We start from the raw sequence: 19,268 nt of genomic DNA on the forward strand, positions 1-19,268 counted from the left end.
TTTCAAGGCAAGCAATACTTTGCAGGAGGCATCTTGGTTTAAAAAAAAAAAAAAAACAAACAACCAAAAAGGCATTTAGCAACCTTGGTAAACAAGGTTGAGGGTATATGTTCATCTCCCTAGGCACCATGGGTTCTGTTTCCTTGGCCATCTGCCCTGTGAACATTGACCTTACCAAGGGCTCATGACCTCTTTACCCCAAGAAGAATTCCCTTTGCCAGCCCCTCTGAAATCCGAGGGCGGTCCTTACTACTGTGTCCTGCCATCCTGGATCTCCAGGGAGGCAGCCTTTTCCTTCCTAAACTTCTCCTGTCCTGGCTTGTCCTTGGCTGACCCCAAAGTGCTTCCGGCCACACCTTCTGGGCTTGGACCTCAGGCCAAGTCTCCTGCCTAGGCTGAGGTGAGGCGAGAGCTCCTGGGAGCTGCGGCAGTGGGACACTTTGGTTACCGTCCAGTCTTTCTCCGAGTGGCTGTGCCAAACAGGCTGGGCAGCTGCTACTGCCCCCAGAGGAGCTGCCGCAGCTACCAAGGAAGGAGGGCCCCAGGGAGGCAGAGAGAGCATCGTCTCAGCCACCAAGGTAAAGAAATGAAGCTGTGATGTAGGAGTGCTAGACTTGGGAGGATCCTTCTACTAGCCAGCTCTGGTCTTCTGCCCCAACCCCAAGTCTCCTTCCCACCCTTTATGCCCTAAGTGCTTATGTTCACGCTGCTAAGGGGGGGAAGGGAAACAGCCTCAGGGCCTCCTGCCCTCTTAGGGCTGGTCAGTGTGGTAGCTCACCTTGACTGCACACTGAGCCTCCTCTGGAGACATGGTGGGTTTGGGGGCATGGTAGGGTTGGTTGCTGACCATTTTGGGGAAGCTCTGATGGAAGGGTTGTCCATCAGCATTGGCTGTCACAATGAGGAAGAAGAAGCAAAATGCGTCTTGGTTTGTAGGTGACATGGTCTCAGAGACAGTGAGTGGCTGTGGCCCTGCAGGGGGAAACTCTTGTCTGTGTGCTCAGTGGGCTCTGGTTTTAGCCCTTTGTGCTGGAGATGGAGCCCAGGGCCTTGTGTATGCTGGACAAATGCTTTGCCACTCAGCTACATTCCCCAGCCTCAAAGTGGCTTCCTGTTGGGTGAGCAAGGTTGAGATGGTCTGAGATGCAGAGATGTGGGACTCCTGAATATCCAGGGCCATTTGCAATTGTGTTTGTCAGATGGATCTCTCCTAGGTCAGACACACAGGTGGAATGGTGTTTTCCTCCTCAGAGTTTTGGGAACTTGTGAGGCTCCTTGGTCCAGCTTTAGCCTAAGACTAGAGAACAATGAGACTCTAAAGAAGTAAGGAGGATTGGGGACATGGCTCAGTAGATAAAGTTCTTGCCTTGCAAGCGGGAAGGCCTAAGTTTCATCCCCAGGAGTTGTGAAAAGTTGATGCACAGTGTAATTCCAGTGTTAAGGAAGCAGGGACAGCAAGACCCCTGGGTCTAAAAAAAGAAAAAGAAAAAGAAAGTCAGATAGCTCCAGAGTTTGTCCTCTGGGACTCCACATGTATGGGCTTGTACACACACACACACACACACACACACACACACACATATATATATATATACACTCACATAACACACACACACACACACACACACACACACACACACACACATGAGGGAGCAAGGAAGAGTGATAGGAAACAAATTTGAACAAAGTACAATGATATGTATACAAATGTAATAATTAAACTTATTTCATGTGGTAACTAAAATGGTAAAGAAAAATACCTATTCTGCTTGGCATGAACATCTACCTACCAGTTGTATTGAGCTTCATCCAACATGTATCTCAGAGATATGAACTGAATTGACAAAAATTCTATAACGAAACTGCATCAATTCCCCTTTAAGAATATGGTGAATTTCCCCGAGTCTACTTTATAAGCACACCAACCTCACTAAACTAACCTCCTTGGGCTGGGCAGGGAGCTTGTTTGGCTTGCAAGTATGAGGTTCTGAGTTTGATCCTAAAACTCTTGTTTTGTTATATTTTAAACAACAACAGCACCCCCTCCCCCAAAAAACCCTGTAGTGACACATAGCTTGTAATCTCAGAGCTAGGGAGGCAGAGGCAGGCAGATCCCTGGGACTCACTGGCCAGCCAGTGTAGCCTACTTGTTGAGTTCAAGAGCAGTGAGAAACCCCGGTCTCAAACAATAAGATGGAGAGTGATTAAGACACCCAGCCATGACTACTGCCTTGATATGCACAAGCATCATCAGTGAATACACATGGTATTGTGTGACAGATTCCCTGGAAACATGCAACATTTGACTGGTCATCCAAGGAAAGGAATTCATGATAGACCAAAGTAATAACTAGACCAATGTCTACCTTGCTGGACCAATGTTTTTTATTGGGTTAGAAATGGCTGAGGTGACTTACACAGAGTAGGGACGACTCAAGAGTAGATGCATCACCCCAAAGCCCACCCCAGCTGCAGCCCTAGAGCTATCTGGGAAGACTGCAGGCAGCTGACCATCCAAGAATTCTCTTCCCTGGGAGGGAGCTAGGAGAATCTTCCAAGTTTTTGTTCTCCTGGACATGTGACATTCTTGTTTACCTCCTGAGGCTCATGAGCTCCTCCCTCCTGGAGCAAGTGCGTCAATTTGGAGACTACCAGACAACACTATGTCATGCACAGACCTACCCTTTGGCTTTCAACAGTTAATATTTGACTACAAAACTATTCCTAGGACTAAGACCTGAGCAGGGCCTTCTGTAAACAACGCAACTAAAACTGGATTCATTTAGGGGAGATAAAGAGATTAGGGGAGTTTTCAGTCCTTCAACCATGAGGTGTCTCAAGTTCTTCTAGAGAAGTTGAAATGGGACATCTGTAAAGCACCCCTCAGACACCCCCATCTCAAACCCTGAGAAACTAAATCAGAGCAAAGCAAATCACTGGAGGGCCATGTTGAAAATCCATTGATTTATTTCCCAAGTCGGTTGTCAGTTTAAACAGCTGGAACAGGATGGATTGATGATGAGGCCACTTGGAAGCGTGCCAACACTTTTTGGTTTTTTTGGGGGGTGGAAGGGACAGGGTCTTACTATGTAACCTTGGCTCACCTATAACTTACTGTGTAGACTACTGTTGTAGAAAGAAACAAATAAAGAAATGTAATAGATCTCAAAGGAATAAAAGACAAGGGTTATTCTGGGATGTATGAGTGACCACGCCTCAGCCATACAGATTTAGGTTATTCCACTGTGGCTCAGAGTTTTACCCACTGATGTCCTGAGAGGGAAATGTAACGGGAGTGTCAGTCCCATGGGCCAGCTGCCCAGGTGTCCAGGTTCGGCCCAGAGGCAACAAAGAACTGAATGTTCATGGACAGAAAAAGGAAAGACTCAGGAGTAAAACTGGGCATTTATTGAAGCAGAAAGCACACTGTTGGGAAGGGTGGGGTTTCCAGAGCCAAGTGGTCTCTGAGCTGGTCCTTAGAGCCTCCCTAGACCATTTCTCCCTTTGAGCTCTCTCCCCACATTTCATTTCCTCAGCCCCAACAGAAAATACCCTCAAACGGATGGTGTTATTTGACTGAAATAGATGAGATGTTATCCAGTGAATGGCTTTGGTTTGATAGGTGTTTCAGGTTAGTGGATGTTGGTTAAGCACTTTTCAGTGTTACATGACATTGTCCTTCCCAGGTAGGAATGTTATTTCCTCCCTCCTCCCTCCATCTTCACTGCCTACCCCCTTTCTGACTCCTCACAGAAACCAGTCATAGCTTAGAGGCAGGGGAGAGAGCTTAGGTAGACCAGCCATCAGGGAGCTGGTACATCCCTTGTGGCTGCCTATAACTACCCTCCACACCCTCCTGTCTGCTGGGGAGGGCACGAGGCCTCCTCTACGGGGCCACATAGTGGTTATGTGGATTAGTTACTTATTTATTGTGGAGACAAAATTACTGGCAAACAAATTTATTAGGATCAGAGTCCCAATAAATATAGTCTATCTTGGCAGGACAGGCATGGCGGTATCAGCAGCAGGTGGTTGCTGGTCACATTTTATCCACATTCAGGAAGCAGATGAAAGTTTATACTCAGCCACCTTACTATTATTTTTTTTATTATAAAAAGTTACTGCATTTATTTGTTTGTGTGTATGTGTGTATTGGTCAGAGTTCTCTGGAAGAGCAGGACAGAATAAATCTATATTAAGAGGGTTTTTATTGGAGTGGCTTATAGACTGTTGTCCAGCTAGCCCAACACCAGCTGTCTCCTGACAGAAAGGCCAAGAATCCAGGAGTTGTTCAGTCCATGAGGCTGAACGTCTCAGCTGGTCTTCAGGCTGTGTTGGAGTCCTGAAGAAGTAGGTCCTAAAGCCAGTAAAGGAATGCCCCAGCAGGGGGACTGATGAACTGGCCGTCCAGAGTGAGGGCAAGCAGGAAAATAAATGCAGGATTCCTTCTCACATGTCTTTTTATGTATTCTGCCACCGAAAGGTGTGGCCCAGATTTAGGGTGGGTCTTCAGATCTTTAGCAATAAATCCAGAGTAAGGGTGAGCCTTCCCACCTCAAATGATCTAGTCAAGAAGATTCTTCAGAGTAGAGTCCAGAGACTTAGGTTTTATTCGATTCCATGGCCAAGTTGACAACCATGGTTAGTCATCACAGTATGTGCTTGTAGAGGTCGAGACAACTGGTGGGAGCGAGTTCTTCTGCCACGTGGACTCTGGGGACAGAACTCAGCTTGTCCCGTGCCTTTTACCCACTGGCACCATCTTGCTGGCCGTCATTTTCTCCTTTTAGTTGGGTCTGGAAACTCATCCATGGAATGGTACATTCAGAGTCCCCTTCCTCAGTTAACCCAAGTTAGATAACCCTAGATATGCCCAGAGACTTTTTTGCATGGTTATTCTGAAATCTTATCCTATTGACAAGATTAATCATCATACTTTGGAAGGGCTGCAAGACCCTCCCTCATTCCTCTTCGTGTGGGACTTGTTTTTGGCTCTAGATAGGGGCTGGAGGAAGCCATCTGAGGCACTTGCAGACCTTCAGAGCTCCTCATCCTTATCTTATTGGTCTGGCATGGTGGCTAGAAGAAGCCCCACGCCCTGCTTCATCCAGGAGTTCTCCTCCCCACCCCCATTTACAATTTAATGGCTGTTCAGGCCTGGGTCCCTCACTTCTGCTACTCTCAGGTCCACTGCTCTGGGGTCAGAGTTTTCTGTTCAAAGGTATGGATGTACAGGAGCTCTTCAGATAAGCGTTCATTCACCAGCGGTGTCTCTGGAGCAGTGGCTTTTCCTCAAACTTAGTGGACACCACCAGGACTCTGAAGCTGGTCGGGCAAGGGCAATGGATGAGAGTCGTGTCCTTCACCTCCACATGCTCTGCCTCCAGGTCCTGCCGCAGCTTCTCACGGAGGTAGTTCCATGGCCACAGCCTGGTGGGGGCACAGGCAGGCGTGCCCAGAACCTCGCTTCGGGTCCATCCATGAGTTCTTAACCGTCCCTGAAGAGCGTGGGACTCAGGCCTGGAGGGAAGCCATGCTTGCTGAGGGTTAATCGGGGCATCTGCTGTCTTCTCTGAGGCTCATCTGCTCTAAGCTCCAGCTCTGCCCCTGGCGACCTTCTGTACCTCCATTTCCTTCTGGGGCAAACTGTGTGTCACTCTATGTCCTGTCCTTGACCTCAGACTTCTCAGAGCCCACCTGCTGCTCCTCTCTCCAAGTCACAGCACTCAGTATGTGATTCAAGCTTCTGTCTGAGTGTTCCTCCATCTTACCAACCTCAGCTCAAACACAAGGCGACACCATCCCTACCCCGTGACCTCACAGATCTCTTGTGTTTCTCCTCTTCCTGAAAAGGGCAGTTTTAACACCCCTACAGCCTCCTGGGCTCAGCCTTTCTCTAGGGTGCCTGTTCCTCTTCTTCTCTGATAGGGCTGTGTGTGGAGTTCCCCACTTCCATGGTCCTTCTTTTACCAATCCCGGATCCCTCCCTGTCCTTGCAGATGGGGGTCACTGTTCCTAAGCTCTTAGAGTTTTCCTGCTGGCTTCTATGGCATCCCTGAATTGCTTCCTTTGTATGTGTCTGTGTGGATGCAGGTGCATGTGTGTGCATGTATGTGTGGGGGCCAGAGTGTCAACTTTAGCTATTGTTCCTAAGGTGCTGTCTGCCTTGGTTTTTCAAGGACAACATCTCTCACTGGCCAAGAACTCATCAAATAGGCTAGATTGGCTGGCCACCAAGCTTCCCCTGTATTCGGATTATGAACTCATATACCACCACACCTGGCTTGTTTGTTTGTTTTTAAAGTGAGTTCTGGCCTCATGATTACAAGGTAAGAACTTCACTGACCCAGCTGTCTCCTTAGCCACTCCTTCTTACCAGGCCTGCCCTATTCAGCCCAGACCTCTCCTGCTCCTTCCCTTCTCATGGAAGGTTCTCTGCTCACACCGACATCCTCAGGGACCCACTGAACCCTAAGGTTGAACTTGTACCTGAATCAAGCTTCCCACATCTGTAGTAGTTCATCCTCTGCTTTCTCCTGCTTCCCAACACAAATCACATCCCCACAGCCTAGACATCCCCACACTCATTTGTCCAGCTGTTATATCCCACCACTGTCCAGGAAGCCACCTCCCCTCCCACACTGGCACCTGTCATGCCTAGCAAGGGCCACGCCCACATCCATATCCCTAGCAAATTCTAACAGTCGCAAAAGACACAGTGCCTGACACCTTTGCCTCCTGGCTCAAGGCAGCACACATTCCTTGCAGGACGTGCCCAGTAGCCACTAATCAGAATGCTCTAGTGTCCACTGCGTCCCCATGGTAGGGGCTGGTCTTGTTTGGATACTCTATGTCTCTAGTGGGGCTGAGCAATGTCCTTCGAGTAGCAGGTGAACAAATGATCCCAGATCCATAGGCAGATCCCCGCATGCTCACAAACACATAAGTCATACAATGTCCCTGTGTGAGTGTGTGTGATGTATGAGCATGCTAAATGGGAGGTAGTGGGCAGGTGAAGGCATAGAGGCCAGAGGAAGACTTTGAGTGTCCTACTGAATCATTCTCCACTGTATTCCGTTGATACAGGCTCTCTCATGGAGCCCAGAGCTAGGGTGGCAGCCAGTGAGCCCCAGTGGTTCTCCTGCCTCTGCCCTCAACAGCACTGAGGTTGCAGGCTCATAGGACCACTTGACTCCAACTTCTTACGTTGAGGGGATTTGAACCCTAGTCCTCATGCTTGTTCCATGAACCATCTTCCCAGCCCCTGCCTTTGACTTGTCATTCTCTGGTTCTCCGGAGACCTCTACACTTGGTTAAACCACTCAGCAGGCGATTTCTGCTGGGCTGCGCATGCCTGTTCCTCTGTATTGACAATTGTGGAGACATTCCTCCTGACATTGGCAGGGAACTGTGAAATCTTTCCCACTTATTTAACCAACCCTCAACTTACAGCTTGACAGAAAGGGGGCCAAGACACGTGCCAAAAAGTAATAATAACAACAACAACAGCTGTAGATCCTGCTCTTTGATGATGTCAGCTATGTGAGAACAGGTTTCTCTCAGCAGATGAGAAAATGCTTTCCTAAATGCTTTCACATCATCAGATCATTTTAGGGCAGATAATATTCCTTGATTCATCAGCAGTGTTTCACTATAGACGGGAGTCTTGGTTTGATTTTTAATAAGAAATACCGTTTGGCTGTCTTAGTGGGTGGAGTACTGACTTAGCAAGCACCAAGCCCTGGGGTCCATCCTCAGCGTTGTGTAAACTGAGTGTTTCTGTAATCCCAGCAGAGAGAGGCAGTGGGAGGAGGATCAGGAGCTCAGGTCGTTCTTGGCTACATAAAAGGGAGTTTGAAGACAGCACAGATTACACGGAACCTTGTCAAAAACAAACAAACAAATAAATAAACTGTGTTTCTCAGGAAAGCACTGGTGTCGGGTCTTAAGGGCAATTAAGCTCACCATGCAAAAAGATGCCCTGGAGTCCCTTAGTACCCGGGGAGGCAGTTGGTGCCTAGAAGTGTCACAGAGACTTAGTCCGACTGTTTTTCCTGCCTGGGGCAGCAGTGGCAACTCGAAGGAAGTGCGCACACGGACTCCCTCGGTTTTACTTTCCTCCCACATCCCTTAAAAAGTGTCTCGGGATGTGGGTGGGGGAAGGCACGGGTGGGGGAGGGCAGATGAGGTGGGAGGGAGGGCGAGTGGGGGGTGGGGTGGGGTGCGAACTTGTGCATGTTTATTATAACTTCATTCCCTTTAAAAGGAAAAGTATGCCCGGAATCCGGGAGGTGGCAACGGAGACCGGGTTGGCGAGGACGTGACCGACCCACTCAAGTCGGGTGTCTCTAGTGTCAGTCTCTAGTGGTTCCAGGGTTGACGCTAGCACCGGCATCCCCTGTGCCCCTTGAGCCTGTCCCCTGCACCCCTCATCCCGGGCTGCCGGCTGGGCGGAGCCGCCCTCGCGGTCTGGGTGTGTTCCTGTCTCAGCCGGACCGCGAGTCCTCTGTCAGGGACACAGCCAGTGGATTGCCGACCGGTGCTAGGCTGCTGGGCGCGTGGCCACCATGACGGGAAGGTAACATGCCTTAGGTTACGGGTGGAGGCTGACATGGGCCGGGACGGATGCGGGACTGCGGGTGGTGGCGGGAAGTCCGGCGGTCCCGCTGCTCCCAGGCTGCAACCCCTCTGGGACTGAGAGTCGGGCAGGGGGTCCTGCTCTCTTCCTGGAGGATGTGTGTGGGCAGGGGGTCCTACTCTCTTCCTCCAGGGGGTGTGTGGGTAAGGGCAGGTGTAGTTCTACCGCCAGGGATCCCCTTGGGGTGACCCCGACCAGGGACTTGTCCAAGGTCATGAGCGAAAGCCTTAAAATGTGGCTGAGAGCCATGGACTTTCCTGGCAACCCTCAGTGTGATCCTGGGTGATCGTCACTGAGTGACAGCCTGCCATTGCCTCCTCTGTAAACGGTGTGTAGGACCTGTGGGGAACTGCCTCTAAACCCTAAGTGTAGAGGCTCCGGGAGGGGCAGGGAGTATCCCTCCAGTCGGCCCCTGGGCAAGGCTCTGAGGTCCCTTTCTACCATTTCACAGATGAGGTAATTCAGGTTCCAGAGGTTCGGGAGGTGGGTCGCAGGCCCACAAGAGTCCAGCCAATGTTGGCTTCTGCAATTATTTCTGGAATATGGCTGGGTACAGTGTGTGGTTCAAAGCTGGGCTGGAAAGGCATAGCCAAGAAGAGCTGGCAGGGGTGCTTTTTCTGCACTATGCCTCGCTACACTGGGGCTCCTGGGGAGCCACTCCCTTTGTGCAGTCTTTGGTAAAGGGTCCTGGGAGTCAGGGCAACACCCAGTAGTGTGGGCTGGTGGCCTGGAGATCCCTTGAAGCACAGGACAGTCTTCTGCCTCAGGGACACACTGCTGCTGACCGCTGAAGCTGTGGCTGAGAGCCCTGGATTTGGAGACACTATGTATCCTGTCACAGGCAACGGCAGGCTATCACACCAGTCCTGCTCTCCTGTTTCCCAATGCTTCCTCCCCAGCCTCAGCTCTGGGTACTCCTCCAGCAGGAAGACCGCTGCTTTATGTGGTGCAGAACAAGGACCTGTCCCACCCCAGGAAGGTGGTGAAGGTCTTCCCACAGACTGTTGTGGTCACTTCTGTGTGCCCCTCAGCTTGTCCCCTACCCCCGGGTTTCCTGGCAGAAATCCTTACCATTTTCTTGCCTCTCCATGCTCAGTCCTCAGCTTTGAAAGAAAAGCAGGCACGCAGCCAGGCACCCCACTGTATCTTAAGCGCAAGTTGGGATCCCCAGTAGAGACACGAGGCACCTGTTAAGTCTGGGTTCCTCAGCCCTCTCTGGATTGGTGGGTCATGGGCAGCCAGCAAGAAGAAGACCTTCAGGAAGGTTTTTGGTGGTGGGGACAGAGATCAGGAGATCTGCTGGCCATGGGGGTCACAGGGAACAGGGAGCTCCTTTCTGCTCTGGGTACTATTGCCCATCCTAGAGAACAGAGAAAGCCCTAGATGCGCGATCTCAGCAGCACAGGAAATGTTCCCAGTGCCCCTCCTCAGCGATGCCCTCTTTGAACATTTTGGTGGCTCTCTTCAGTTCTTGCCTTCAAGCATTTCCCTGTTGGTGTGTTTGAAGTCACTGTGAGATGACGCCGTGTCCACCACAGTTCCAGGTCTGGCTTCCTTCCCTTGTACACACAGAGATCCTAGCTAGGCTTGTCTGGGAGGAACACACATCTGACTCAGACTTTGGAGTGGGGTAAGTCTCTTCTTGTCCCAGGAACTGTGGGGGTTCTTTAGCTCCGTGTCACATGCTCTGCCTCCATTGCCTCAGTGAGGCGGAGCAGGTCTTCATGCTTGGATCCTGGAACCCCCACCAGTCCTTGGAGCCAGACTGCAGGGATAACCCTTCTCTGCTCACACCCCTCACGACCCTCCTTGTCACCTCTCCCCTGGGCAGTGGCAGGGAAGAGCAGAAGGAGGGCTGTGGGGAGCCACCAAAGGAGACCTGGAGTAGTTTGTAAAGGCACTCATTGGTGCTGTGAAGAGAGGGCTGTAGGGAGACTGGGAAGGCAACCAGGAGGCCAGCAGCCAGGGAGGCTGAGGGGATGGAGTTGGGAGGCAGGTCAGGGCTTCCTGGAGGTGGAGTGGACAGGATGTTATGGCCTCGGCTCTGTCAGCCACCTCCTCAATGGGTCAATTAAAAGAAAGAGAACATGTCCTTCACTAATACTACTTTAGGTTCTTTGAAGAGCAATATATCACATTTCAGAAACAGTTTTAGCCAGGGAAGTCACTCGCTTGGTCTTGGGCTTTTCATGAGAGCTTGCTTAGAGATTCTAACAGAAAGAGAAAGGAAAGATATTCAGTGTGGACACACTGGGAAGAGAAGCAGGGGTCCTGTCAATGCCTAAGTTGTCCCCCACCCCAATCCACCTTCAGGGTCCTGACATGAAGTTCAGGTTTAAAAGAAGGCAGGAGGAATGCATGGATAAGAGGCCCTGGTCAGGGTGTGGTGCCACCCACCACTGACCTGTCACCGTCTCAGCTCCAGTCTCTGCAGCAAGATAACCTGACAGATGTCAGAATCATGTGACATCTCTTCCTGGGAACAAGCCCCTCTCCCAGCTCACCCCAGGCTTCAGCATCTTTCCTTCCCATGATGACAGTCCTGGAGCAACTCTGATTTCTTGGGGGGGTCATTGTTTCCATAGTCAGATAGCCAAGCCAGGTGTGGTGGCACACACCTTTAATCCCAGAACTTGGGAGGCTGAGGCAGGGGCATCTGTGAGTTCAAGGCCAGCCTGGTCTACAGAGCTAGTTCTAGGACAGCCAGGGCTACACAGAAAAACCCTCTCTCTCTCTCAAAAAAAAAAAAAAAAAAAAGCCAAAGGGAGAGATACAAATGTCTCTTGAGAACATCATCATCTCAGTTACAAGAACAGGTCACTAACGGCCTGCTCTGAGATGCACAGTAGGGAGCATTGGTAAAGGCCTGTTGTTCAGGAGATGTGAGGGAAAGAAAGGGTGCTCTAGGTGGGGGCCAGTCTAAAAGGACACCTGGAGAGGCCCAGGAAAGGGCTGAGCTAGGGAAAGAGGGCTGCAGCCCTGTGTATTGCTGAGGAGGAGAAGGTGCCAATATGTAAGAAGGACCCAGCCAGGGGGTGGTGTCATGGCCTGGGTGGGGACTTCAACGCCAGGTTCTGTGGTCGTCACAGCTGTGCTTCTCTGTTAGAATCTCTAAGCAAGCTCTCGTGAAAAGCCCAAGACCAAGCGAGTGACTTCCCTGGCTAAAATTGTTTCTGAAGTGTGATATATTGCTCTTCAAAGAACCGAAAGTAGTATCAGTGAAGGACATGTTCCTGTAAAATCCTAAACTGTCTAAACCATTCTTTCAGATGCTTCTAGAGATCTCCGAGACATGCCAGGCTTAGCATTACATAAACCAACCTTTTACAGAGGGTAGGCAGGATTTCTCAAGGCCCACCATTATCCACCCCAAACAAGTACCAGTTGGTCTTGGACAGCTAAAGGGATGCTTAAAAAGAAACATTAGCAAATTCTATTACATATCAATTGTTTCTTCAAAAGAACCATGTTGGGAACAAAGTTGATATAACCAAATACTCAACAAGAAGCAACTTGAGGAAGGAGCATTCACTGTGGCTCACAGTTTGAGAAGACACAGTCCATCATAGCCAGGAAGACATGGCAGCAGGAATTTGAGGCAGCTGCTTCAGTTGTGTGTGCATTCAGGAAACAGTAGGGTGACCGCTGGTGTTCAGCTTAACCTTCTCTTTCTGCAGCTCAGGACCCCAGAGGCCAGTTGAGTAATTCTAGATGTTATTAATGCAACCGTCAATATCAACGATTACAGTTGTATGTAGTGTAGTGCTGTGTGTGGGAGACCCTACTCCATGAAACCTTCCGTAATCCACAGCCATTCTCTGGGAACCATCTCACTGCTTCATCTCAATGTGCTGCTGCTTTTGTGGGCTCTCTGTGTGACTCCTCACCTCAGTGGGTCTCACTCCTTGGCACTGTCTTGCTCAACTCAGGTCCAAACTTTCATTGCGTGTGCAGAATTCCCCAGTTCATGCAGTTCAAATACAGTATTCCCTCAGCACCACAGTTTCCCGTACTGGGCCTTTATTAATGTCCTTATGTGCATGCTGAATCATGGATTTGCCAATCTCTCTTAAAGCTCAAACAAGGATATCTTCTATGGTTTCTATCATGTTCTCTTCCTCCTCACTCTCTGATTCTCCCCAAGGCTTCTGTGTTTTTGGGTCCTTGGAAGAGCTCTTTGGCATAGATACAATGTACACCCTTTGCCTTGAGTTCTGCAGGCTGTAAGAAGGATTAGGCAGCTACTTAATCTCATCCCCCAACTTCCCACTTTTCCAACAGAGGCTACTGGAGAGGACGTGTCTGCATGTCTCTTCATCACTGTGATTCCTCCCTTACATGGGGCAAGCTTCTTTATCCCCTGGGAAGATCACATGACTCAGTCACATGCTTTATTAAACACACACACACACACACACACACACACACACACACACACACACACACAAGCAAATATTAAAGACAGGCTGGCCTCCTATTCAATATGTTATGTAGTTGAAAGATAACAACCTTGAACTTCTGATCCTCCCGCTTCTACATCTGGAGTGCTGGGGTTACAGATGTGCACCATGACACTCATATGTCTTTAAAATGGTACATGGTGGAGTCCTGGGTTCTAGCACTTAAGACTTCTGTGTGGGAGAGGCTGAGATACTTTGGAGGCATGAATTTAATGCTTACCACCAAAACTCTGTCCCTAAGCTTCTGCATATTTGCAGCTCTCTATATCAGAAGTGGGCATGTGGGCATTTGGAGCCTTTTGTCTCCTCCGGACTCAGCCTCTAAATGTCCTTTAAAAATATTTTTGCTGATTCAATCATTGTTGGGCAACTTTGGCATTGGCCATCCTTACAAATGATATTCTGGGCAGGGCTTGTTAATGAGTACCGCTCTGTCTCGCTCTGTCTCTGGGTTTGCTGGTGTGTGTTCTTGGTACCTGAGAGCAGAAGGCTGGCCCTGGACTCAGTCGCCTATTAACCCTTGGTTGTCAGGAGCCATGGCGAATGTTTCTTTAGGATCACCTGGGAAGATGCTACTTATGCTTTCTGATCTTACCTGGAAGGCTCACAGCGACAGCCCAGAGTTCCCTGCTCTGCTTCTGCATCAGTGACTATAGTGATAGCGCAGGCAGCGGTGGCCATGGCTCCCATACTCCCCTAGGGTCTTTGGGTGACAAGTCACTGTGTCACTCTCGACAAGTAAAAATCACGAGGGCTTCTCTAAATATTGATGGCGTGGGCTTCTTTTCGGAATGCTTGGCTGTTGTTTTGTGTGTGTGTACTCATGGGTAACTGAATATATGGGGTGAATGTGCATGGAACATGGAACATGTATGCAGTCAGAGGACAACCTTTGGTGTTATTCCTCAGGTACTTTTTTTTTTTTTCTTTGAGATGGGGTCTCTTAAGTTCCTGGAAGTTCACCACATTATCCAGGATAGCTGGTCAGTGGCCAGGGAGCTTCCAGAGCTCTACCTTGCTTTGCTTTGGGCACCCCCCCCCCCCACCCCATGTCACTCACCACTGTGGGATTCCAAGTGGTGAACCACTGCACTTTTTAAAGTTGGTTTTGGGGGGGGTCTGAACTCAGGTCCTCACACTAGCAAAGCAAGTGCCCTACCCGCTGAGCCGTTCCCAGGCATGCACACTTAGCTCTTGGTTGGCCAAGATCCTAGGCGACAGGAGCCCAGGGTTTGGAGTCTGAAGTTGGCTTTCATGCTGCAAGCTGTCAGAGAAAGTAGCAAGTGGCATGCACACATGTGTGGGGCCTGCAGCTGGTTATTATTATTATTATTATTATTATTATTATTATTTCTTCTTATTCATATTCTTTAACTTCTAGACAGGGTCTCATTTTGTGGTCCTGGCTGGCCTGGGACTCAAGGTGTAGATGAAGCTGGTCTTGAACTCACAGAAAACCCTCTGTCTCAGCCTCCCGGGTGCTCCGATTAAAGGCATATGCTATCAAGTCATGCTTTGCAGTTTCTTAACCGGTCCAAGGGTTGGCTTGTACTCGCACTCCCCACCGAAATGTGTCCAGGAGCTCAGGCTCCCCACTGTATGGGGACAGATAGAACCCAGCCCTGTTTTGGGACCTGCCCATGCCCAGTCCCCCCCCCCCCCCCCCCCCCCCCCCAGCCCCTGCTTTCTGGGAGCAGCCAGCAGGGACAATACCCTTTCTATTCAGATCTGACTGCTGCCCTTTAGCGATCCAGCCAGTAACTCAGCTCCTGTCCCGTGGAGGAGGCTTGAATTGCTATGCCTTACTAGGGGGAGGGCGGCTAACAGCCTCACTAGGGCTAATGGTCAGGTGAGCTAGCTGGGTGGGGGACTGTACCCGCAGCGCCCCACTCCGGCCAAGCAAGGCTTGCAAAGAGTTGGGGTAACTGGGGAGAGGCTGGGCGGGATCGTAGATAACAATGGCCGGAAGCTTGTACTTGCTTGCAGTACTTGCTTGGGAAACTCCTCCTGGTCCTTCAGAGAGGCTGGCTAGCCAAGGCACAGGAACAGGGCTGGGCTGGAGACAGGGTGGGGGAGCAGGCGCCACTTGTTGAAGTTGGTTTTGATGTAGTCTGAGATTCCAACGCTTGGCTAGGTTAAGGAACTGAAGCTAGGCGCCAGAGATCCATTGTCTCATGTCAACGGATGACTTTCAGATTGAGGATATTTTATTTTGTGAGACCAAGTCTCATGTGTCCCAGGCTGACCTTGGCTCACAATGTGGCCAAGGATGATTTTGGACTTTGAATCCAGCCTCCATCTCCCAAGCAGTGGGATCACAGACTTGGTTTTATGCCATGCTGAGGGCTGAACCCAGGGCTTCGGGAATGTTAGGGGAGCACTCCACCAACTGAACCACATCCTCAGCTACAGAATGGGTGACTTTAGTGTCACCTTGTAGAGGCACAAACCTGGGCTCTAGCGGTCAAGGGGATCACTAACCAAAATATGGCTGTGGTTCCAGCACATGTTAGACAGATTCTAAAACAGCAAATGCTTGATTCCCTAGAAACTTGACAAGGGAGAGAAGGGAGACAGCACAGCAGGGTTTGGGATGGTCCCCACAGTCGCTCAGAGGGTTAACCTGGGCTTAGGAGGGAATCTGGGAGTCCCTGAGGAGAGAAAACAGAGGTCATAGCTCCTATACACATTGTCCCAGGGCCACCTGGCTGGAACAGAACTGTGAAAAGCTAGAGAGAGGGCAGTGGGAGCAGTGGACATAGGATCATTGGCATTAAGGAACAAGTGGCCCCAGAGGAGGAGGTGGAGGAAGAAGTGTGGGGGAGGAGAGCCGGGGAGCCACAGTCACGGGTGGGCAGGGTGAGGACCTGTTAGCATGGGAGGGGAAGGTCTGCGGAGGCTGACATCACTCAGGTGCTTCAGAACTTCCTGCCAGTGACTGAGCCCCGAAAAAGGTGTTTGTGGGGCTGAAGAAACGACTCAGTTGATACAGTGCTTACTGTACAAGCAGGAGCACCAAAATTCAGATCCCCAGCACCCATCTTAAAAAAAAAAAAAAAGCGAGCCTCTTGTCTGTGACTCCAGCCAGTACCAGGGAGGCAGAGACAAGCAGATCTCTGTAGCTAGCTGAACTGGTGAGTCCCAGGTCCAGTAAGAGAGTCTGTCTAGAAAGTACGGTGGAGAAGAAAACATCTGACCTCCACTCCCACAGGAACAGAAGCGCGCATGCCTGTGCGCGCGCGCGCGTGCGCACATATACACACACACATCATCTTTGGCTGAGAACAGAGACAGCGGGAAGGCACTGGGGAGGCAGCGCTGACTCAGCTGCTATCTATCAGCGGTTATCTGCAAAGGGACTGCCGTTTGCTGGTTCTTCTTCAGGGGCCCAGCACAGGCCAGCACAGGCTTAGGCAATCCCACTGTTCAGGTAGGGACCTGTGGTTCGCCTGCACGTGGCCAGCTGGAATGGAGCCCTTCCAGGTCAACTTTGGTTGTGTCTGGTATGAACTATGGGTGGGGCCGGGGTACAGGTGACCAGGGCACTGAGAGTGACTTTGAGGTGGATATAACAAACAACATGACCAAGGCACAAGGAGGCATGTGGGCCCTGTACAGAAACTTAGGCTCCAGCAAGATCCCAGGAATGTGCATACACAAGTTTATGCAACGCCTGGTTTTGGCTTTCTTTGAACTTCTGGTTCATACTTCATGCCAGTTCTCTGTTGTGACAAGTGTGACATGCTTGAACTGTTCTTGATAAAAGGAAACTGAGCCGCTGGACCAAAGGGGTGTGACTAAGGCTTCTAAAAAGGTGTTACTTCTGACAGGTTTTGGATGGATTTGGAGATTCGGATAGGAATACTCCCCCTTGCCCTTTCCCACTTCTCCTCTCTCTTCTCCCTTCTGCTTTTCTTCTTTTTCCTTTTCGGACAGGGTCTCATGTAGTTCAGGTAGGTCCCCAACTTGCTATGTCACTGATGATGACCTTGATCCTCCTGCCTCCACTTCCTCAGTTCTGGGATTACAGGAGTGAGCCACCGTACCCAGTATTACACAGAGCTGAGGATCCAGTCCACGACTTTCTTACAAGCAAGGCAAGCACTCTGCCAACTGAGCCACATCCTCAGCTCCTGGAATATGTTTCTGATGGTGAAAATGCATCCTGTGTACAGCTGTCCAAGGCAGCGTGTTAATTTCCCAGCATCCACACGACGAGGAAGAGGGACGTCTTTGTGTCAAACCCTGTTTATTGTGTGCAGCCCGGTGACCTCTGATGCTGATGTGGCTAGGGAGCCAGGCCAAATCGTTCCAGAGCTGGCAGCGGCTGGTGGAAGGAAGCTTCCATGGGAGCTTAGACTGTGCTTGCTGCACAGGGAGCCTGTCTTTACGCTGAACCTGGCTGGTGCCTGAAATAGTGCAGACACTCAGCAAAGACCCAGTGGCGGAGGCAGGAAGTAGCTTGTACGTAACACAGATTCTCCAGGTATTGTCTTTTATAGACAGCCGATGTTGAACTCATTTTACAGACGAGGGTACTAAAGTTCGCAGGACTTTGATGCATGGGCTAGGGATGTAGTTGGTAGGGTACTTTCCTAGCATACATGAAGCCCTGGGTTGATTCCCAGAACTCAGAAGGTAGAGACAGGAAGATCAGGCTCAAGATCCGGCTAAGACGTTTGCCACCTGATGACCCGAGTTCAATCCCTGGGTCCCACATGGTGGAAGGAAAGAACCAACTTCTACTGGCTGGCCTCTGATCCTCATACATGGTGACAAGGTACAGTAACACACACACACCATAAATAAATAAATAAACAAATAAATAATTAAATGGAAAAAAAGAGAAGAAAAAACCTTTGCTTTAGACAGGGTCTCACTACATAACCCTGGCTAGCCTGGAACTCACTGTGTAGACCAGTTTGACCTAAATTCAATGATCCACCTGCCTCTGCTCCCCTCAAGTGCTGGGATTAAGAGGGGTGTGCCACCATGCCAGGTTCAAGAAGAACTTTTTAAAGAAGTCCATCATCCTTCTTCCCGGGCCCTCTCACTCATATGCAGGGATTGGAGATGAGGAAGAAACTGTTTAGGATGGCCAGGCCTGTGTGAAGCCCTGGGAGATAAGGGGACAGGAAGAGGCAGCAGTCTAGTCCCAGGTGATCCTCAGCAGGCCTCCACCCCTGGGCTTTAGTGTCTTTGGAGCAGAGGGCATCCCCCATCTCATCCCAGACTGCCCTATTATTGTCAAGCTTAGGGATGTCTTGTGATAATTTATCGTGTGTCATCTGTCCAGACTCTGAGTGTTTGGAGCGCTGGGGGTGAAGGTTGAGAAAAGGGAGAAGGGGTACGCATGCTCAGCTCTGGGTTTGGTTCTCAGACACCAGCAGTTCTGAGCTCTGAGGATGGGGGCCTGGTTGTCTTCTCAGAGGATAGCTGGACAGGCTGCTCTCTGCTCTAGGGCTGACTGTGTGAGGGCATGGAATGTCCATCCACCTCTGATCCTCTGGCCTCTGGCAGGAGTACAGGAGGCCACAGGCCTTCCCTGGACTGGTCACAGCAGGGGAACTCTGAAAAGCACTCAGCGCTACTGGACAACGACCGTTCTCTTTATGCAGTTTGAGTTCTGGTTAGCCCTGGACTGTGTGCAGATGTGCTGTTCCAACCTTAACCTTGGGTATTGGTCCTCACCTCTCACTTTGGGCACATCAGCCTAGCTGGCCTGCAAGCTTCTAGGAATCCTCCTGCCTCCCACCTCCTGATAGGAACTCAAGGACCGCAGACACCTGAGATGCTGTCCTTGCCTTGGGGATTCCAGGGATTCCAACTTGGGTCCTCAGAGTTGCGTAGCAATGTGGCAAGTGGCTTTACCCACTGAGCCGTCTCCCCAGATCTTCACCTTTTTTTTTTTTTTTTGTGAGAGAATGTCTCACATTTCCCTGGCTGTCACCCAGGGAGGCGAGGTTGGCAGGCCAGTGAGCTGCAGAGACTTGTGCTTGTCTCTGCTTCCCTGGCACTAGGACTCTAAGTGGGTGTCAGTATGCCTGGCTCGTGTGTGTGTGTGTGTGTGTGTGTGTGTGTGTGTGTGTGTGTGTGTATGAGGGACTCGGTCTGGAACTCCGGTCTTCAGGCTTGTGTGGCAAACACTTCACTGACTGAGAAAAAAGGCC

At 50.4% G+C, this 19,268-nt stretch overlaps 1 protein-coding gene across 5 annotated transcripts in view; it reads left to right on the forward strand.

Moving 5' to 3' along the window:
• The window catches only part of Lims2 (LIM zinc finger domain containing 2), a 53,551-nt gene that overhangs the window by 15,118 nt on the left and 19,165 nt on the right, over positions 1-19,268 (forward strand). For 2 of the 5 annotated variants that reach the window (XM_036205248.1, XM_036205247.1), the window contains exon 1: positions 8,284-8,578. The exons of 1 other annotated variant lie outside the window; for it this stretch is intronic. Coding sequence is in view for 1 of the 4 variants with exons in the window: in XM_036205247.1 (XP_036061140.1) it covers positions 8,568-8,578 (11 nt within the window). In the remaining 3 variants the exon portion in view is untranslated. Of the gene's footprint in view, positions 1-400; positions 579-8,283; positions 8,579-16,431; positions 16,529-19,268 lie in introns of those variants that run through there. 2 more of the 5 variants (XM_036205250.1, XM_036205249.1) reach the window with 2 other exon arrangements.

This window comes from Onychomys torridus, chromosome 13, assembly GCF_903995425.1.
Source record: "Onychomys torridus chromosome 13, mOncTor1.1, whole genome shotgun sequence".
Lineage (NCBI taxonomy): Eukaryota > Metazoa > Chordata > Mammalia > Rodentia > Cricetidae > Onychomys > Onychomys torridus.